The 20,853-nt window shown below is 40.9% G+C and overlaps 1 protein-coding gene across 4 annotated transcripts in view; it reads left to right on the top strand.

Moving 5' to 3' along the window:
• Nucleotides 1-20,265, top strand: part of epha8 (eph receptor A8) — a 106,727-nt gene extending 86,462 nt beyond the window's left edge. Inside the window, exons 10-20 of one of the 4 annotated variants that reach the window (XM_076751026.1) lie at nucleotides 1,181-1,343; nucleotides 3,977-4,073; nucleotides 6,475-6,542; nucleotides 6,863-6,988; nucleotides 7,571-7,756; nucleotides 9,111-9,172; nucleotides 10,504-10,713; nucleotides 14,015-14,164; nucleotides 14,251-14,441; nucleotides 15,328-15,486; nucleotides 17,130-20,265. In XM_076751026.1, coding sequence (XP_076607141.1) covers nucleotides 1,181-1,343; nucleotides 3,977-4,073; nucleotides 6,475-6,542; nucleotides 6,863-6,988; nucleotides 7,571-7,756; nucleotides 9,111-9,172; nucleotides 10,504-10,713; nucleotides 14,015-14,164; nucleotides 14,251-14,441; nucleotides 15,328-15,486; nucleotides 17,130-17,244 — 1,527 coding nt within the window. In that variant the 3' untranslated portion in view covers nucleotides 17,245-20,265. Of the gene's footprint in view, nucleotides 1-1,180; nucleotides 1,344-3,976; nucleotides 4,110-6,474; nucleotides 6,543-6,862; nucleotides 6,989-7,570; nucleotides 7,757-9,110; nucleotides 9,173-10,503; nucleotides 10,732-14,014; nucleotides 14,165-14,250; nucleotides 14,442-15,327; nucleotides 15,487-17,129 lie in introns of all 4 variants that reach the window. The other 3 variants (XM_076751019.1, XM_076751011.1, XM_076751003.1) reach the window with 3 other exon arrangements.
• The last annotated feature ends 588 nt before the right edge of the window (nucleotides 20,266-20,853 follow it).

Below are 20,853 nucleotides of genomic sequence, written 5' to 3'. Positions count from 1 at the left end.
AACAATTAGATTCTGTTTATGCAGCAACACCACTCCTGCAAAACTGAAAAGTCTTTCTATCTCCTGACATGACAGAAAAAATAGATTCTCCAGAGGAAACGACATTTGGACTTATTCTGAAGTGAAAAATGTCCCAACAGCTCTGGAGCTGAGGATTCATCCAGAGAACTGCTGCTTTATTCCAAACAATTTAACCATTAAACTTAGAATCGGTGTGTGTAACAGCTTACTATTCTGATGTACAGAAAAACACAGAGCATTCATTCCTGTTAGAGTCAGACTGATCCTGTGCCAGCGTCGGGAGATTTAAATCAATAATGAATTTAACAATGCTGTGCCATGTGTAAAGTGTGAAATGTCCTCTCATCTTGGAGACACATGAATCAATCTTGCTGTTGTGTTATGACTGCAGGTATCCCATCATTAATCCACTGAAAGGAGTAGTTGTGGGCAAGTCCCTCACCAAGCAGAGCATCAGTATTGATGCTTGTGCTAAACTCCAGATTACGTTCAGTGATGTGAATGACTGTACTGGGAGGATCAACTGTTGATCAAGGTCATAATCTGCCTTAATTGCAGTAAAACTATTGTATCAAAGAGTGGCTTTGTGGCTTGCTCTTATTTGGCATGACTTTTCTTTTGGTCATGTCACAGTGTGAGATGCAGCCTGAAAGCAGGCGTTTTACACCATAAGTGTGAGAGTTGGCAGCCCTGGATATGATTGAAGAGGCAGGAAGGAGCTCTGGCAGGCTCCAGCCCAGTTTAACACCTGCTGATGGATCAAGTTACTTCTTCCTTCACTCTCGCTGCTGTCATAACGTCATTTTCAGTACAAAAAAACTCTAAAAACCTGCTGTACACTACCTGTTCATCAGCAAACAGCACAGAGGAGCATTTAGCAGTTATGACAATAGACATTCACCTCAGGTAGAGTCTAAAAATAACTAAAAGAGAGTGAAATTGGACTTGAATTTGCCAGTTGGTGAGCAACATGACTAAATTAATGATTGTGTTGCTCTGTGTCTGCTGGATGTGTAAGTAAGCTGTTGGGGACAAGTTCTCCTTCCTGTTACATGGAGCAGCAAAGCTGTTTTCATGGGGAAACGCAGTGAGCTCATAGGCTGACCAGCATGCCAATTTCCTCTAACCTAATCTTTAAATGTGGCTTTTTCTCTCACAGGATAATGAAGAGCACAGTTACTCCACTCTGAAGTCTAAAAATACCAGTGCCCGAGTGTCAGGGCTGAAGCCGGGCACCAAGTACATCTTTCAGGTCCGAGCCAGAACGTCAGCAGGCTGCGGACGCTTCAGCCAGAACGTGGAGATCCAGACTGGGAAAGCAGGTGCGTGTGTGTGTGTGTGTGTGTGTGTGTGTGTGTGTGTGTGTGTGTGTGTGTGTGTGTGTGTATGAAGCTCTAAGAAACAGAGAAACATAAAGAAGGCTTACTGTATCACTCACATGCTTGCTTAAAACCTCTTGCCTCTTGCCCGGTAAGAAAACAGTTTGTTGTGTTAAAAGATTTGGCACAGGAGAGCTTCTCAAAGCCAGGCCAGACTGCATGGTCCAGGGCTAAAGAGGCTTGGGTCTCAGTGAGGGCGATAACCGCCTCAGTCCATCCCTCTGTTCCATTGATCTGTGCATTGTTAGAGGGTCACCCCTGTCAGCAAAACTGCAGCCTTTCCCAGCTTCAAACAGCTGTACACAGTGCTGGGTGGGCTATGAGTCTTCATGGGTCTGTCCACCTGAGGCAAGTTACACTGAAAGTTAGGAATAACTAAAAAAAAAAACCTTTTATTGGAACATTTTTCTTTCCTAATAGGGGATTTGGCAGATAACCTGCAGAGCAGACTCTGGGTCTGCAAAGCTAAACCTCCTGCCTGGTTGGAGTCCCAGTGCTGTTTCATTGACTAATAGTCTCCCTTCACTCTGCTGCTCACTGGACCCCGACTCTCCTCCTCTTGATACTGATTCACTTTCAGACACTGAAAACAAGAGGACTGCACAGATCCCATGAGCCAACATGCCGAGTAATCAATAAGTCCTAAACTTTAGGAAAAACAGACCAGTAGCCTTTTTCGTCGTGTCCGTTGCCCAGCTGCAAACAATGATGCAATTTCTCAGCATTGAGTTGCACCCAAGCCTGTGTGAGACTTAACAATAACCCACGTAGGTGCAACAAGATAATCAAATGATGAAATGAGTTCCTCTAGGAATGGCATTTTTGTTCTGTCTGTCAGTTTGTCAGTCCACCACTTGTACAGACTCATGGTCTCCAGAGAATGAAAGCTACTGGTTTTGATTACTGGAAACTATCCTGAAAACTATTGGAGGATTGCCATGAAATGTGCTACATGTACTCAAACCCCCCTTTGGATGAATTCTCATGACTTTGGTGATCCCCTGGTTTTTTCACGTAGTGCCACCATACAGTCAGGTTTCACTTCAACCAGTTCTTTTTGTGAAGAAATACCTGCAAAACTGCAAAACATTCTAATCAGCCTCATTTGTGAATTTTACTTGCTAAACATCAGCATGTTAGCATTGTCATTGTGAGAATGTTTCCATAGTGATCATTTCATGTTTAACTCAAAGCACCACTACACCTAAGTACAGCCTCAAAGAGCTGCTAGTGTGGGTGTGGACTCTCAGTCTTGTTACCTCATGAATCAGTCTGATATCGTGCTCATGTTTGCCATTTGCTGGCTCTTTTCCAATGTCATTTTCAGCCTAAACAGCTGCTGTTGCGATTGCTTGGAGTGTTTAACTTAAAGCCTGTTTGTCAATCCAAGAAATTCCTTTGCTTATTTCTGTGAGTTGATTCACAGCAACCTGAACAGCTGTATCAGCCTCATCCACACATGTTGCCACTTTTCTTTAGAGTGGATTCTAGCTCTAGCACAGGAAGATGACTTCTCCATTCTTAATCCTGTCAGGTGCAAAGCTCTGATCGGGTCAGCTGTTTCTGAATGTGAATATGAGATGTTTGTTTGGCCTTGTAGAAACTTAGAAAGTATCAAAACAGCAGTTACTGTGAAAAATGCATCTAGAAAAATGAGACTGTAATAACCTGCGAATAATTGAATCAAAATGAAATAAATAAAGTAACTTTTTGCATGTAGTAAGTTGATATGTTTAGTCTCACTGAAACCCTTTTAGCATCAGGAGCCACACTTTGCCAACTCTTCTTGACTGTTTCCTCCAAGTAGTTGTTTCTTGGGCTAAAAAGAGTGACTCATTCCTCACTGGCGTCCCACTCACCAGCAGTGCCCCTGGTGTGTTATAATGCCAAGCCAAGCTGGATACCTGCTTCCACGAACTGAACCCATGCTTCCGCAGCGCTGGGCGTACGTGGGCGCCGCACTACCGCTGCTTTAGGTGTACAAACCCATGTTGAAGGGTGTGTTAGCACACACAGTTGGGCACATTATGACAATATACTGTATGATAAAGGTATACTCTGGAGGACTTTCCTAGAAGGCAATGTCTCATACAGAAATAATCCCTCTTAATCTCAATCGTGATTTATGACCCACTAGAAGTGTGTGGTGGTGTGTTTATGTGCAGAGACCCTGCCCCCTTTATTCAGTGGCATGTCCAGATATATTTGACTGGAGTGTCTTATGCACGTATACACGTCCATGTAAGCTTTTATCTCAGTGTACTTTAACGTAGAGGCTTTCACTTGAGTCTGGGAAAACGCTCAGTCTTTCAAAATAGATGACAGCATTAGCTGAATATTTCCTACCCATAATGCCACAGACAAACTTTCAAAATGCAAACATGAGGTAATTAAAAAATGCTGAGCTCTTTAATGAAGCTCCAATTTCTTGTTTATCTTGTTTGTCCAAGAACGCTCTACCTGCCGTCTGTGTTTGCCAGCGTGCGTCAGTGTGTGTGTTAGTGTAAACTGAAAACTCTTGACTGTTGGTGGCACCTTTCTGCCAGTTAACACAGTGTGTTTGTGCGTGTTTTCAGCTCCTCTGCGCTACAACACCATGACCATCATTTGGATCTGCATGGCCCTGGTGTTCGGCCTGATCACCTTTCTGGCCATCATCATCTGCAGGAAACGGCAAGGCTACACTTTACCACACTACCCATCGCTGCTGTGTGTGGAACACTTTCTTACACTACTCTACTGTGCCTCTCTTTGTGTACTGTTGCTTGTGATCAAGACCTAGTGTGCACTGTATTTCTCCCTGCTTTTTCCACATGATGTATTGGCTGCAAGTAAAATGAAATTAAGAAGCAAGACAGGATCTCATTGAAATGTTTGAGAAGCTAAAATACCTGCAGTCCCCTTTGTTATGTTGAATCAAAATACCAGACACATAAATAATCTGCATGCCTTTCTATCAGTGATAAGGACGATGTGTAGAAAGGAGTCTTGAAAGCTAATGCTTCAGCTTCTCTCATCTCCTCCCTGTCTTCTCACTGTCTTATTTAGCTAATTTCCTAGCTCGCAATTTGCACCTCATAGTGGATTTAATTATGTTGATTCATGTCCAGTAGCTTGCAAGCCAAATGTTCCTACTTATCCCATCAGCCCCCCCTTCCTCCCTTTTGATGTCTTCAACTTATATCTCTGTAGTACTGCACCGAATAATTAATTTCATTGCACTTAATTAATTCATAATTCAGTGCATAATAAGTTTTTTACTTCCATTCTGTTTGATTAGAACAAAAAGATTTAAAGATGTTATCCAGGCAAAATCATGTTGTCCTGACTGCAAAGTCCTGTATATTTGATGCTACTGAGATGGAGTATTGAAAAACAGGCAGCACTGATGGTGGAGTTCAGCATTTGAAATGCTCCTGGCCAACTTATTATTAAACTCATGAGGAAATAGCAACAACTCTTAATGACAGAAACCACCAGGGGCAGTTTCACCGTTTACACAGGAAGAAAACCTGTATCATAATGAAAAAATCCTTACAGCACTGCAGATGAATTAATGGTTGATCACCACAAATGCTTGCGCTATACTAACTAAATGACCCTCTAATCTATATTAATGAGATACAGCACTTTGACTAATGCTATAGTGTGCAGCTGTCCCTCAAGATAACGCCTGCTAGTTTCAAGTGCTTAAGTTGTCAAATGGACAGCAGTTACAGTGAAGCAGTCATTGACAATGACAATCTTCATTCCTACTGCAGCAATGCTTAATCTATATGTATAAAAGTAAGTAGAGTAAGTAAAATCAAGAATCTAAGACATAAGTCATAACAAGAAGTTCAAATGTAGGAGTAGAATACAATTATACTGTATATATACATATATAAAATATGAAAGACAACAAAATATATTGGCAGGTGTACAGCAGTGATAAAATTAATAACCTGCAGACTACCACAGAGACTTATGGGTGACTTTTATGCCTGTATTTCATCACTTTATGAGACAGTTTGCCAAAACTTAAAATAAATTTAGCAGCCCTTCTGTCATCTACAGAACTTGGTTTTTACTTTGTTGTTAACTTCCACTTCAATATCTGTGGTAGCTGGAACAAGTCAGTAAATGAAGCAGAAAGGACACAGTTCATAAGGACTGTCTGTGTGGATGTTGCACCAGCCTTGCCAGGTTTTAAAGTGACTACACAGACAGAAAAAAAAAAGAAAAAAAAAACATGTTAAATTTCCTGCTCCTCCAACACTGCCCATACCAAACGAAGCTAGCGCAGGGAACCTTTCCAGTGCATACAGGACCACAGTGCCAATCAATCATGCCAGCTCATTTAAAAACCAACAGAAAATTAACTACCTCTGAAAAAAAAACTGCCCAATTGGAGATGATAGAAAGCTACAGACTCATGAGGGGCAAGAGACAGACTGCTGCTTTTTAATCTTATGTGTGAAGGAGGTGTTAAAACCTTTATTTATTTCTTTTTGTCCTGTGTCTCCTAAATCCCCTGCTGAGATGTGTTTCGTGCCTTCTAAATATGATTATTGATGTGAATTATTTTAAATTGAAAACATGGAAGCATACCCATAGAAAAATGTTTGTAATGTTTATTGTAAAGGGAACCTTTACAGCGTTTGTTGATGATTGTTTTTTGGTTCACCCAAATTCTTATTTGCAATAATAATTCTAAATTCATTCACTCTAAATGAAAAAGCCTTTTGTTTGTGATGTATGAACTGACCCTTTAAACATTTCTCTTTCTTGACTTCTTTCCCTTTAATTGTTTCCAGTGAAAACCTTAATTAACAGGGTGAACTGGTTGACTGGTTGTTCTTTAGAAATAACTAAGTATCACTAAGTGATGAATAGCTCTGTTGAAGTTAATAATTCATCATGATCAATTATTGATTTAGTAATAATGAGCTGGAGTTTGATAGCACAAATGTTTCACTATTGTCCTGTATTCATCCCGCCATATGTTTATGTGTGTGCATGTGTGTGTGTTTGGATGACTGTGTGCGTGTTTGTCCTTTGTGTGTGTGTATGTGTGTGTGTGTGGTTTGTATAGACACTGTGGCTACAGCAAAGCCTTCCAGGACTCTGATGAGGAGAAGATGCATTACCAGAACGGTCACGGTATGTTTGGCCATCCCTCAATTATTACCAATAATAGATTCAATTGCATTCCTTAAAGAGGTCGCATTTTCGTCCCCATTGTAATAAAGTTCATCTTTAAAGCAGACAGTTTTTATCACATGCTGATTGATTACAGAAGCCCACTGGCCTTATTCCCTGCATGCTGTTTATTCTTTTCCTCTGTCTGTCTGCTTCTGTCTGTCTGAGTCATTTCTTCCCTTTCATCAAGATTTCCCTCTGCACACCGGTGACAGGGGCTCAGATGTGATGTTGTTCTCATTCTCCGATATGTGACCAAATGCTAATGTTGTTTATCTTAGTGTCATTCCCCGACGCAAGGTTCTATATCGACCCACACACATACGAGGACCCCTGCCAGGCGGTCCACGAGTTTGCCCGAGAAATTGAAGCTTCCAGGATCAAAATAGAGAAAATCATTGGTTCAGGTAAAACCATGAACTTGTGTGCGCTCACACACCAGCAGAGGCGCACACACACACACACACACATGTACACACACACACACTGAGAATCATTGGCTGAGCTAACTTAAAATCATTGGCCAGTGTAAAGGCTGTGGTGTGCAGCAGAGAGGAGGATGGCAGAGCGGAATCAGAGCGTTGCGTGGGACTGTCAATCAAAGCTCCTCAGACAGGCAGTGAATACTAACACTGTGTCAGCTCCACAATATACCGTGTTAGATATGACTCCTGCACACATACAGAGAAATATTAAGTATAGAACTGAGGAAGAAAAATAACAGCAATCACACAAGATAAGGATTAATGAGAAAGAGGATGATGGATGATTAGCTTACTTCCAGCTCTGCACATATATGTACACAGACAGCCTATAGGTTGATTTGTTTCTCTTATCTAAACTAGTAAATTATCTTAAGACACATTCTCATTTATTAACCATGGCTTAAGAGGGGGTGGTGGTGCAGCTAAGCACAGCACATGTTGAATACAGTTGAAAAGCCTCCGAGGTTAAATGTATCTTAATGAATCGTGTGTGTGTGTGTTTAGGGGAGTTTGGGGAGGTGTGTTATGGACGCATGAGACTCCCAGGGAAAAGAGACATCCCAGTCGCCCTGAAGACCCTGAAGGCAGGATACACGGAGAAGCAGAAGAGGGACTTCCTGGCTGAGGCGTCCATCATGGCCCAGTTCGACCACCCCAACGTCATCCGCCTGGAGGGAGTGGTGACCCAGAGTACGCTATATTAGGCTTGTCGACCACTTGTCGTGATAGCATGATAGAAAGTCTGCAACGTTAATGAGTGTGAGCCTGAAAGTTAGACAGTAAAAACAGATTTTCAGGCTACATGAACGTCGCAAGCTTCATCTATCATCTGTTATGTAGGTTTTAGAAAACTTGTGTGAAGCTGTCACAGCTTTTGCCCCTTAGTTAGCACTTGAGGGCTCTTCTTTGGACTTATGCTATCCACTCACATTTTGTTGAAGTAAGCCCATAGTTAGGTGGACTTGAGCTGAAGAGTTTCAAGGAAAGGGCTTGTCGAAAGTACCTCTGCGCTCATGAAGAGACAAGAAAAGATTTAGAAATGGCTTAACTTTTTCCAGGGTGCTCAAATCACATGGGATGGTGATAAATTGTAGTCATTTTTACTGGGATGGTTGGAGAGTAGGAGGAGGTAAAAGAGTCCTTACTTAAATGGTCATAAAGGCAATAATTACATTAAATCACCTATTTTAAAGCCTGTCCCATCTGACAGATTCTGCCAGAGTGCAAACCTGTCATCATTCAACACTTATCCTGTTACACTTGACTTAAATACTCAGTCTTTTTTTTTTTTTTCATTTAGTAGTACTAAAAAACTCAACAGCAGCATGTTGTTGTAGTTGATTGAGAACAATTTTCTGATGAAGTAAGACTGCCTCATTTTACGCACATATCTGAGACATTGTTTCTAAACTTGAAATCACTGCTGAGTGTGTCACTAGTTTCAGATGCTTTCAGTTCCACAGAGTTTTTGCCGTTCATTTGAATTTGTATTGACGTGGTGGCAGACGTCTCACATTGTGCCCCTCTTCTGTACAACACACTACAATTGTATGCAGTATTTACTATTCAGCCATTTTTCTGGTATACAGCTATTATTCAAAGCAATCAGCATACCTCACTGTTTTATACCCACAGGAAATGATGCAATATGTGGGTCTATAGACTGCCACCATCCATTAAACTTCACTGACAGACAGAAGAATGACTTTCAAAAGTTTGAATACTTTGTTACGTTGGTTCGTGTTTTCCAAGCTGTCTCACTACCATTTAGAATTTATTTTAATGTTTTGTCATTGTGACCAGTAACAGCACATCCAGTATGGCCATACTGGTCTTTTGAGCGTACCCAATTCTACGTACTACATACTGAAGCATTGCTTAGAATTAGCATACCGCATGGAACTGAACATCTATGGAAACCTCAGCAAAAGGCACTTAATCAGTGTTGAACATGAATGTAAATAAGTACACGTAGCACAGTATGTATCCTGTAGATATGCAGTTCAGCATAGGAAGAGTTCTGAAGGTGTGTTTGTTTCCTCAGGCAAACCAGTGATGATCATCACGGAGTACATGGAGAACGGCTCTCTGGACTCGTTCCTCAGGGTTGGTATTAAAGCTTTTGAGGGATACTAAGCAGCAAATGTTTCTGTTTCCTTTTAACTTTGTTTGATTTTCTTCTGTTAATACATACATAACTTACACTAAGCTGACCTGAGGTAAGCAGGAAAAACATTTTTTTAAGTGTACTGTAGATACACATGTGCATAGAAACTACTGTACTGGAAAAGAAATAAGATATAGTAAAAATAGATTTAGAATTAAGATAAGATAGAGCTCTCACCGTGCAAATTAAAGTTCAATGTGTCAAGTCCCTCAGAGGATAAGTGTCCTCTCTTGCACAGAGGGGAGTCATTGTGCAGCATTATTGCAGCGGGTAGGAATGACTTCCTCTGGCAGTCCTTACTACAGCGGAGATGAGGAAGCACCCAACTGAAAACACTCTGCTGTCTGATTAGTAGGTCATGCAGGGGATGTGAAGTGTTGTCCATTATGTTGAGCAGTTTGTGCAACTTCCTTCTCTCAACATCCAACTCTCGGAGCTCCAGAGCAATCCCCAGCACAGCGCCAGCCTTCTTTATGGGTTTATTCATTTTGCTGGTGTCACTGGCTCTGACGCTGCTACCCCAACAGATGGCTGCAATGAAAATTGCACCTGCAACAACAGACTGCTAAAAGATCTACAACATCTTGCTGTACACATTAAAGGACCTGAGCTTCCTTCCTTTTTCCGTTGTCTGTTGATCAGTAAGTGGCGATCTTTTCCACCACTTTTTAAGATGCGATGGCTGTGACTGCTCCTCATCCATGTCCGCTGAAAACAATGTATCTTGATGTTAACTTCATGGCAACTTTAAGGCTTTGATTGAAGATCAGTGCATTTATTTTGATAATCGTGTGGATTTCCAAAAAGCCCTCATGGTCGGATCATTTTTTCAACACATCAACTTGTGTGAAAATGTCATTATCTCTCCGAACCTGCCGATACATGATTTCCACAGGAGAGCAGCATCACGTCCTGTGTGTCAGAGTATTGTTGGCAGAAGAAAGGCAGCAGTGGTTTAGAGCAGCAAATGTGAAAGTTTTCTTTAACAAGATATAAGTTGATTTAACATTGTATTACATCGACAATGTCAAACAGTTCCAGTATTTGCTTATATGAAAATACTGGGGATTATTACTTAAAAGCAAATCCCTGCCATGTTTTATTCTCTTATCTTTACTCCCTTCTCTATCTTGATTAAAATCTCTTCTATTATCACTCTCCTCATCTTTTCCGCTGCTATACCATCACGTTTTTTTGATCTGCCCTTAAAACTCTCTCTGTTTCCTCCTCCCTGATCTTTCTTTTCCTTTTCGTTTCTGCTTTCCTGTAGAGACATGATGGCCAGTTCACCATCATCCAGCTGGTCGGGTTGCTGCGCGGCATTGCGGCTGGTATGACCTACCTGTCTGACCTGGGCTACATCCATAGAGACCTGGCTGCCCGCAACATCCTGGTCAACAGCAACCTGGTGTGTAAGGTGTCTGACTTCGGCCTGTCCCGAGTCCTGGAGGATGACCCTGATGCTGCATACACCACCAGTGTGAGTTTTCATATTGAGGCAAGCATTAATGTAGCACACACACACATTCAGACGCACACACACACACACATGCAGACACAGTTCTTTTTAAGAAGTGATCAGGGAGTGGTAATTACATCTAATGAGACTGAAAAAAAAAACAAGACTTCAAAATATGCACAGACTTAAAAAGAATGCAGGCGTTCACTCACAGCGAAGATGTTATTATGTCATAGTTATGGCTCCAGTCTTTTCTTGCAGAAGAGTGATCACAATGGATTTCATGTAGATTTTTAAGGGACATTCCTTAAAAATCAGGGAACTGACAAGACACAGTATGGGTGAAAGCTCCAAAATCCTGGATTTCATCCTACCAGTAAACACCAAGAGAGCACAAGGGATGCACTGATCTGACCTTTTCTTTCCAGACACTGATTTTGAAGCATAAACTTGGGGTCTCTGCAAATGCCCATTTGATAATCTGCTCTCTTTGCCCAAATTTATAGGGACACACAACAATTTTATACCTGAATATCAGTTAAGCAGTCATGTTTGTTGCTTCTGAGCCTTTCAAAACACTTAGAATTTCTCTGCAGGTTCTGGTGAGAGTTATTTAAGATGTCATTATTTTTGACCATCCCTTTAATCTGTGTGAGGCTCTGTTCTGTTTCAACCTGCTAAACTAACATTAAAGTGCTCATCTATGTTCTTTTTTTACTCCTGTTACTAAAAGTTTGTTGTTCCAAAATATCAATCATTGTTTTCTTACCCACTTTCCTCTATCAATCTTTATTAAACATGTAAAAAATATCCATCTTCATCCACACTATAATCATGACCTGATAACAAAAAGTACAGAAACTGCTTGTCATGAATGGCACTGTCAGCACTTTGGGTTTCACGATAAAGCCCTACCACCATCATCACATTAACATGTATTTATTGATAAGTAGCTTTAACACATGATGTCTGGCTGATTACTATTTGCTATTTATTCTTTTTCTAGTACAGCACCACCAGAGTTGTCTTAAATCTCGTTGTACACCACGTATAATGACAATAAAGGCATTCTATTCATTCTATTCTATGATACATAATACATTTCAAAAGGTCAGTATCTGTACTAATGCTGATCCAGTGGATCTGAATTGTGAATCCTCAGTAAACCCCCTGGTCAAACTCCACAGTTTGTATCGTTGGGTTTTCTGTTAACAGTTCCTCAAGCTCGAGCTGAGATGTCATCAGGCTCATTTACTCAGACTTTACAAAGATCCTCAAGAGCCACCAAACACATTATTCAACTGAGCAGTGCTCCCTATAATGAGCTAAGTAAACTTTGTGTGTAAAAGCAGTGGTGTTCCATCTTCAAGGCTGGTGGAGACGTAGTAGCAGCCTTGAGCAGCAAGTGTGTCAAATTTTAAACTCCAGACTTCACACATCATTTAAGATCATAGATCATCAAAGATAACAAAAGGATCAAAAAATAGAATGTTAAAACAATGAGTTCAGCTCTCTCTTGCCGGAGGGTCATTACATCCAACAGATTACATGTGGATAAATACATGACTTCATATTTTATGAATTGAACTGACAAACAAAAATGTATTCATTATCCTTGTATAACCTTTATATAAGAAGGCAGTTCCACTGAAATCTGACCAAAAATTTGGGCTCAAGGCAAATACAACTGCACAAAAGTAATGCAAATACAACTGTATTTAATAGATAGCAAGTGAAAAATCATCTGTGTAAGTGCTCCAGTTGAGTGCGGCTCAATATTAAACCTGCAGCCTGATGGGAACAAATCTATTAAGCCTTAACTTAAAAAAAAGGCCAAGGCAGCTCCTTCCAGAGTCTGATGCTATCGGCTCACAGCACACAGATGGAAATCAGCATTTGACACATTTGTCTGTTACAGTCTGTTAAAGCGCAGCAATCAGATTACAGACAGCAAGGTGATTACGTGCAGCATCACTCAGAGACATTCTGAAGGGGAAGGGGATTGTAGATGGTGATATTACAGACACTATAGCGTCATTACCGCACATCTTGAATTAATGGCGGATAATGGCTGAGGATTAATACAGTTCACATCACTGCCTGGAAATCTGAATAAAGTGAATAAAGCTGCCTAATCTATGCAGTCTGACAGCAAAGTCACTTTGAAGAACCTGAAAGTATTGCGATCACGAGTTAAGGTTAGAGTATTCCAGTGGGCTCATTTTGCTGATTTTAATGTTTAGGAAGACATCAAGTGTCTATAATGGGCTACTTTTTGAGAGTAACCTTCAAATGTTTAAAATAACCCGCAGGGAGTGCTTTGTTTGTCTAAGAAGTGATGTATCCATTTGTCAACCTAATTAAGTGTCAGTTTTATATCAAGCATAATGTAAGTAGTTCACATACTTGCTAACATTTGCAAGTCTATTCTTGTCTTGGCCTGTAACACATGCTCACACTGCATCTGTTTAGACGTTTAACCACAGCGTTCTGTTTAATTTTATGCTCTCATGTACATTTACTCAGGGCTGGAAAGTACTGTACTTCAATACACATTTAGGTATTCCTTTACTAACCTATTTCCCTTCTATTCGACTTTGTACTACTATGTTATTACATTTCAGATTGTTATAGGATACTAACCCTAACCCTTACTACTTGGAAGACTTAGATTTTACACACTAAACAGCATATAATATGATGCATTGTTACAGATTAAACTAGTCCTCATTATTCAGTTAAATAAAAATAGTTCAAATGATCCCCCTTCACAAGACAAAACCATCTAATACTGTACATAATACCAGTGTGAATGGCCTTTCTGCATGAGTGTTTGCTTTGGTTCTTTTAACTACATTTTGCTGATGAAACCGCTGTACCTTTATTTTTATTGGGGTAGTTTTAGACTTTTAGACTAGACAATACCACTTTAAGTTAAACATGCCATAAAACCAAAATGATGACCTAGAAGATGCTAAAAGATGAAGGGAGTGTTGAACGAATGAACCCTTTCACTGCAAACAGCAGGGCACAGTGAACACTTTGTGTCCTTGGGTTCCCAGTAATTCACAATGTGAAGTAGATCCTTTGAACGGTTCTTGAGATATGGAAAAGATATCCATGCATACAGACAGACAGATTCCTTGTCTTATAGTTAGATGTGTTTTGACTGTCCCAAGCTCTATTTCAACAGCTGTGGCTAAAGTGCCTTTCTCAAGTCTACCTCATGACATATGTTGACAGTGCTAAGAAAAATGGTTCTCTAACCTCAAGATGTCTCAGTCTGATAGACCCTGGTCAAACTCCTTTATGTTCCTGACAGGGCGGAAAAATTCCTATCCGCTGGACAGCCCCGGAGGCCATCACTTACAGGAAGTTCTCCTCCTCCAGTGATGTGTGGAGCTACGGAGTGGTCATGTGGGAGGTGATGTCTTACGGAGAGCGACCATACTGGAACCTCACCAACAGAGATGTGAGCCCTACTTTTTGACCATAACTGACCTTCAATGTAGTTTCATAGCACTGTAGTCTCATCCATATTTTCCTGTACATGTGCAGGTGATCAAATCTGTGGAAGAGGGCTACAGGCTGCCTGCTCCTATGGGCTGCCCTGCTGCTCTACACACTCTCATGCTGGATTGCTGGCAGAAGGATCGCAACGAGAGGCCACGCTTTTGCCAGATAGTCACCGTTCTTGACAAGCTAATCCGCAACCCAGAGAACCTGAAGTCTATGGACACGCTCTGCAGGTGGGTGGGCCACTGAATAGATCCATATTTACAGTGTAGCAACAGGGGCGCATTGTGTCACATGCCGAGGAGTCTTTTGATTTAATTTGGCGTGACAGTTCGCCAACATTTAATCAAATATTGGTTCATGTGATTAGCGGATTAAGCTGCAAATCAAAGCAAGACACCTCTGCGAGGGGCTGAGAAGATGATCTCCTGGACAATATATGGTGACAGACTGTTAGGCTACTAAGTAACTGTCCTGGTGTGGGAGGCAGAGTAAATCCAATCTCATCCAGCTGCTATCAAACATGAGCGCAGTGGGATAAAGTTGCAGCCTAAAGTTTCCCTCAAAGTTCTCTGGCAGATGAAGCGAGCGGTCGTGTTCGTTTTCCGATAAGCTCATCTCTGATAGACGCGTTGTGTGTTAAGTAAAAGCCTAGCTGTGATATTGACATTGATCGGCGGTGAATGTGGGAGCAGTTTGAGAGGACACCCGGGCTGAAACTGGACCTGTGTAAATTGCTCTGTTCAGATCTCAGGTCCTGCAGAGTCAGTGGTGCATGGCACTGTGCATCTGTGTGTGAGGTGAGAGAAGTAGTAAGTGGAGGAAGAGCAAGAGGAGAAGGAGGAGTGTTAAGGATTTCTCCCTGTATTAATCTACCCAAAGCAGCAATCCTGCAACCACAGCAGTCACCTCTTCTCTATCATTTTAACTGCTATTGATTTTCTGCCTCAGCTGCTAGCGCATTTCAAAGCCCCCTTTCCCCTGGTCGCTCTGCCTCTTGCTCACTTTTTGACTCTTTTCTTGTTTTCAGACTCCCTCCAACTAATCTTTTTGTCTTCCCATTCATCTTCCTCTCTCTCTCCGTCTATCAATGGCCATCTGTCTCTTTCTCGGCCTCAGTTTAAGCAGTCCTCCGCTGATGGAGAGAGCTATCCCAGACTTCAGCAGCTGTAACTCAGTAAACGAGTGGCTGGACACCATAAAGATGAGCCGCTACAAGGACCACTTTGCAGCAGGGGGGTACCACAGTCTGGGACACGTCATAGGCATGAACCAAGGGTAAGCACTGACCATGATGGAGGGTGATAACTCAGAGGGGATGTGAGCTCTTGGCAGTAGGTAGCTGATGGGCTCTACCAGCTTAAAGAGTCTGCACGATGAGGAGTTGTAGCTTCTACACATTTACACCATTATAAAACTGCTCCAGGTACAAACAGAAAACAGAGATAAAATCTGCTTGATTGACTGTTGTGTTTCTGCGCCGATCATTTTCTCCATTAATTACCACCTACAACTATCTTTGCACACGACATGACCACATCTCTCTTATCAAGTGAAATTTCTTTGATGCTCTTGCAGCAAGTTGTGAGTTGTGCCTCACGACGCTGATATCCAAATACAGGTGGGATCGCAAATACTACCAAATAATATAATGATCTGCACAAGCCACTGTTAAATAAAGGCTGGGTAAAAGGGAAAATGGAGGTGTAGGATGTGCTTCTGCTTTGCCAATTTTTTGAGAAAAAAAATCAGTGATCAGTGTCAAGCTACTGTCACTGAAGCTCAACAGCTCCTGCAGCTATGGATTACACATTAAAAGGGCTGTCAGAAAAGAGTCATGTCCTTTGAGCCACTGGAAAGTTTTTGTTGTGAAATATCTGTGCATAATGGGTCTCCTGAAACTTCGTGCAGTGATTCTCAACTGGTGGGTCACGGTCCCGTTGTCAGTGGGTCAGAGGCCCCCCCAAAAAAAATGTTTGAAAGAAATGCTTTTATTTTGATGGATTTTTTGTAATGGTTCAGTGTTGGCTGCAATTACTGATCTTTTAGGCCACTTGGGGGCAGCAGAAACAATTTGTGAACACAACAATGATCTATCATTACCTTTTAAGTTCATTCATTAATCTTCTATACCCGCATATCCCTTTCGGGGTTGCGGGGGGCTGGAGCCTATCCCAGCTGGCAATGGGCAAGAGGTGGGGTACCGGTCGCCAGCCGATTGCAGGGCAACATAGACAGACATACAACAATTCACACTCACACCTATGGACAATTTTAGAGTCACCAATTAACCTAATGAGCATGTTTTTGGTCTGTGGGAGGAAGCCAGAGTGCCCGGAGAGAACCCACGCATGCACCTGCTGAGCCACCGTGCCACCTCACCTTTTAAGTTGACATGGCTAATTTGTTGCCTATTACAAATCCAGCAGTTAAGGAGCAACATAACAATGCATTTGGAATCATGTTTCTGACCACCTAACCAATCTAAGTCCAATATTGACTGATGGTTTTGGCCTCCACCAACTTCTGAAAGAAATTTCCCGCTCTTTATCTGCTACATGTTCACAAGCCAATTGCTAACTGTCTGTCTGCTGCTGTTTGGTGCTGAGCAGGTAGTGTAGAGCAGGTTTTTTCCCCTGAAAATAGCTGCCTGTTGTGGCTGAAAACAATGTGCACTGAATAAAGGCCTTGTTCTCTCTGCTGCGTGAAATTCTCAGGACAGGGGTGCATTAGCTGAGAAGTTACAGTATCTCAAAACTCAGTGTTCCCCAAAGTGGCTCAAACAGTTTAAAGGCCATCATGGATCACTAAAACTCTTGATTAATTTGTTTGTTTTGTGTGTGTGTGCGTGCGTGTGTGTGTGTGTGTGTGTGTGTGTGTGTGTGTGTGTGTGTGTGTGTGTGTGTGTGTGCATTGTGCAGGGACATCCAGAGGCTCGGGGTGACGCTGATGGGCCACCAGAAGAAGATCATGACCAGCGTCCAGCTGATGAGGGCACAGGTCCTCAACAAGAGCGTGCCGTCTGTGCACGTATAACTCCGACACTGAGGTTTCTTTCTGCTGAAATCTAGAAACCCAGGTTTCTATAAGGTCTAAAAGGGACTCCGTGGAATTTAAGATGATAAATGGGAGAAGAAAATATGCGGGAACTTTACAAGACTTTTTCCTCGAGAAGTTGAAGAACAAAACATGAAAGGTTTTAACTATGGAACAAGTAAACATGACTTCTTTGGGACAAGTCCGACCTTTCATTTTTTTTCCTATCCGACTGCATTTTCTGAGTTTAAATGTCTTGTTTATAAATGGAAAGACTGCCTTAATTACCACAAATTATTTTAATTTTATTGTCTACAAAGAGAAGATAATTTATCAATCATGAATTTATCAGAGAAATATGATTTTCTGAACCGGGCAATAGCAAGAGTACGTGGAGTGATGTAGCGGGTGGGGGTGAGGATAGTGGGTGTTTTCATGTGTTCTGCTGACACTCCCTGCCTCTCCTGCAGTAACAGCTTGAGGAGAATGAGGCCCAGAATGAGGCTTGAGTCAGAAAAAGTGGAGAAAAGTGAGACAGGGCTCACCCGAGTTGCCAGATCGTCTCCACAGCGGAGAAGACCTATTTCACCCCAGGCTATTAATACCAACAACAGGCACACTTCTCCGCCATCCAACCTTGATGAATGACCCCAGGAGAGCCCAAGAGCCCTCTGCCCAGTTTGAAGCTGCGTGGCGCACAACTACTGTACTTGGAAGATGTGTATGATTCAGTTCCAGTGCACTTTATTCTACAATCTCTCTGTGTTGGAAAGGCTTTGCAGTTGTTTCACAAATCTCCCCTCAGTCACAGCTGGAGCCACAGTGGTGATCTGTTTGAAATTATTACAGAAATAATGGCTAACTATAGAATATAAAATCCCAGCAGAGAAAGAGCCATCTAACATTCATTAGTGTTGTAAGTAGCTGGTTCATGAGATTTCTTTCTGAGCTTTCCTCACTGTGACAGCAAACCGAAAAGAAAATGTATGTAAATTACATACAGTATGTCTTTAAATGTGCATACTAAATAATATTGTCAGTTTCAAATTGTGATAAGTTCTACATCTGATGCATTTTCAATATATTAGGGGATTCCTTGTTATACCTCTTATTTCAGATTTATTCCAAATGCACTGCTATTTAAAATGCATTTCAAATCAGGTTTACCAACAGTTGGAAATCAATGTCAGTTCTGAATGTCAAAGTTTGTTCTCTATCTTGGGAATAGTAGTTTGATAAATTCATCTTAGCCAAAGGCGAACTCACTACCCCTCGGTGGTATATATATTTGTCATCATGTGACATAACTTCCATACTTACAGTAACTAACATCATGACAAGCGAAGAGCTGGTGAGGAATGAGATGTGGTTGAAATCTCAAGAAAAAGCAAGTAAGTGGACCTTGAGTTAAGATTATTTTGGTGAACTTTTTCAGTTCCATTGTTTCTCTAGATCACATAAATTTGAAACTGCTATATAGATATATATATTAGAAGAAATATGTCTCAAGGCATGTCAGGCTACATGCTTTTAATTCATTAGTTTCAGTTACAAAAATTCATGTAGCTTAAAGGCCTGTTTGAAATGCATTTGGAAGATCCCATTTATATTGAAAATGTCATGAAATGTATAATGGCCAAAACTTACATCAGTTAACATTTGGTTTTGCTATGTTTGTTAGTTACGTAGCTAGCAGCAACCTCATTTAAGCCAAGCAGCTGGTATTAATATTAACGGACAACTAGATGCTAACTCTAGCTTCTACTACATTATCGGCTGTACAACAGGAGAATGCTTTATTAGCTACGCAGATATTGATTTGCTAGCTACCCTCTAATAAAATATCTAAATATAATAGCAAAAGAATAGATAAACTGTCAGAAGTGTTTGTGGAAAAAAAGGCAGCACAAAATAATATCTGTTTCGACACTAAACGACACCTGTTTACAAAGGCTGTCCTGTCACATGGCCGCTGGTGTCGCTAAGCAGTCTTAGCAAACTTTATCCTGAAGTAGCCCATGACTGCCAAACTTACAAAATGTTCTACAACATTTTTGTATTTCCTTAAATTTTCCCTTAAATATTAATCTTTTAAAAAACATTAGATATTTACCCAATATAAATATACTGTACATCTTTTTAGCTTTCAACCAAAATTCTACAAACCTATATTAGGGTGGATAGTCCACTACACCCAAGTTGTCTTCTGAGTATTCTGCTTGGAGGCTGTGTTACACCTCAAAGCCCTCTTATTCTCTTGGCATTTATGAAGGAAATAGTGCAGAAGCTTGTTTAATTCAGTGGATGTTTTGGGATCAACGTCAGCACTAATGCTATTCAGTGCAATAATTCCATACCCCAGAGAGCATATGTGAACACATCGTTTGTGTGAATGCTGGGAACGTGGTGCACATAAGCTACACAGACTGTAAAATAAAGTGTTACTTCTGATTAAATGTGATTGCACTGTTTGCCTCAGTGTTGATGAAAAGGTGAAGAAGAACATGTAAGTAGAATGTTTGTATCTAAACGCTCTCAAAATGACATAATCAGCCCTGATTTATACCCCCCCTCTGTGCCATCAAGAGAATGTCTTTTTCTCGTGCACCTCGGTAGGTTTTCCTCTAGATGATTGATGTCAGTTTTTATTAGAGAAGAACCTCATGAGACTTCTTGAATATGTATCATAGTGGCATTTCACGACTGGTTTCAACTCTTTCTTTTTTCTTTAGGATGCTTTTGAAGACACTGGACTTGAACTGAAAACCCATATTTTATAAAGTTAGGATATGTTTTTGCTAGATGAATTGATTTATAATGTATACAGCAAGTTCAGTCACTGGAAGGAAGAAAAAAACAACTGGATTTATTCACAGTTCATTATTTATTCATATTCATTTGTTTTCCAAATAAAACAACTCTGAGAGGTTTTATTACAGTTGATGAATCATCCTTGTTGCTAATGATAAATGTGCAAACTGTCCATAAATACACAATAAAGGAACGTTTGTCTGTGTGTGACTGCAACTGTGATTTTCCGACTGTTTCTAAAAGAAGAGAGAGCTGATGTCCCATCGCACTTTCACTCACGCTTGGTTCTTGATGTATGCACACTCCAAACCTCATGGGAGGTGTAGTTGTTGAATGCAACCCAAATGATCGTTGTTTGATGTTGGTTTAAAGCTGCACTAAATCATGTTTTTTATGTTAATAACGGATCAAATGTCTACATGTAATATGAAAGGTGACAAATCCATCATCCAACTCTAAAGCTGGAACCATTTAATGTTTCCTTTATCTCATTGCTTTGGTTTTCTGGTCCGGAAGATCTGGTCTAATCAACATTGTGTTTGGAAACAGCAGGCTGCTGATCTACAACACCAAACGGCAGACATACAACGTCAGCAACTAGCCAGTACAGAAAGCTGAACATAGGAGCAAACAAGCTTCATATTTTTCTAAAAGAAAAGTGAATGTTTGTGAGGATGACACAGGTACATCTTCAAATAGATGCTAACATGGCTCGGTGTCTGCTTGTTAACATATTAGCCATGATCTTAATGAGGTCATAATGTCATAAGTTGTTATTTAAGTTTTTGTGGAGCTTTT

Source organism: Chaetodon auriga, chromosome 2 (genome assembly GCF_051107435.1).
Source record: "Chaetodon auriga isolate fChaAug3 chromosome 2, fChaAug3.hap1, whole genome shotgun sequence".
Taxonomy (NCBI): Eukaryota; Metazoa; Chordata; class Actinopteri; order Chaetodontiformes; family Chaetodontidae; genus Chaetodon; species Chaetodon auriga.
This window is presented reverse-complemented; position numbering and strand designations above follow the sequence as displayed.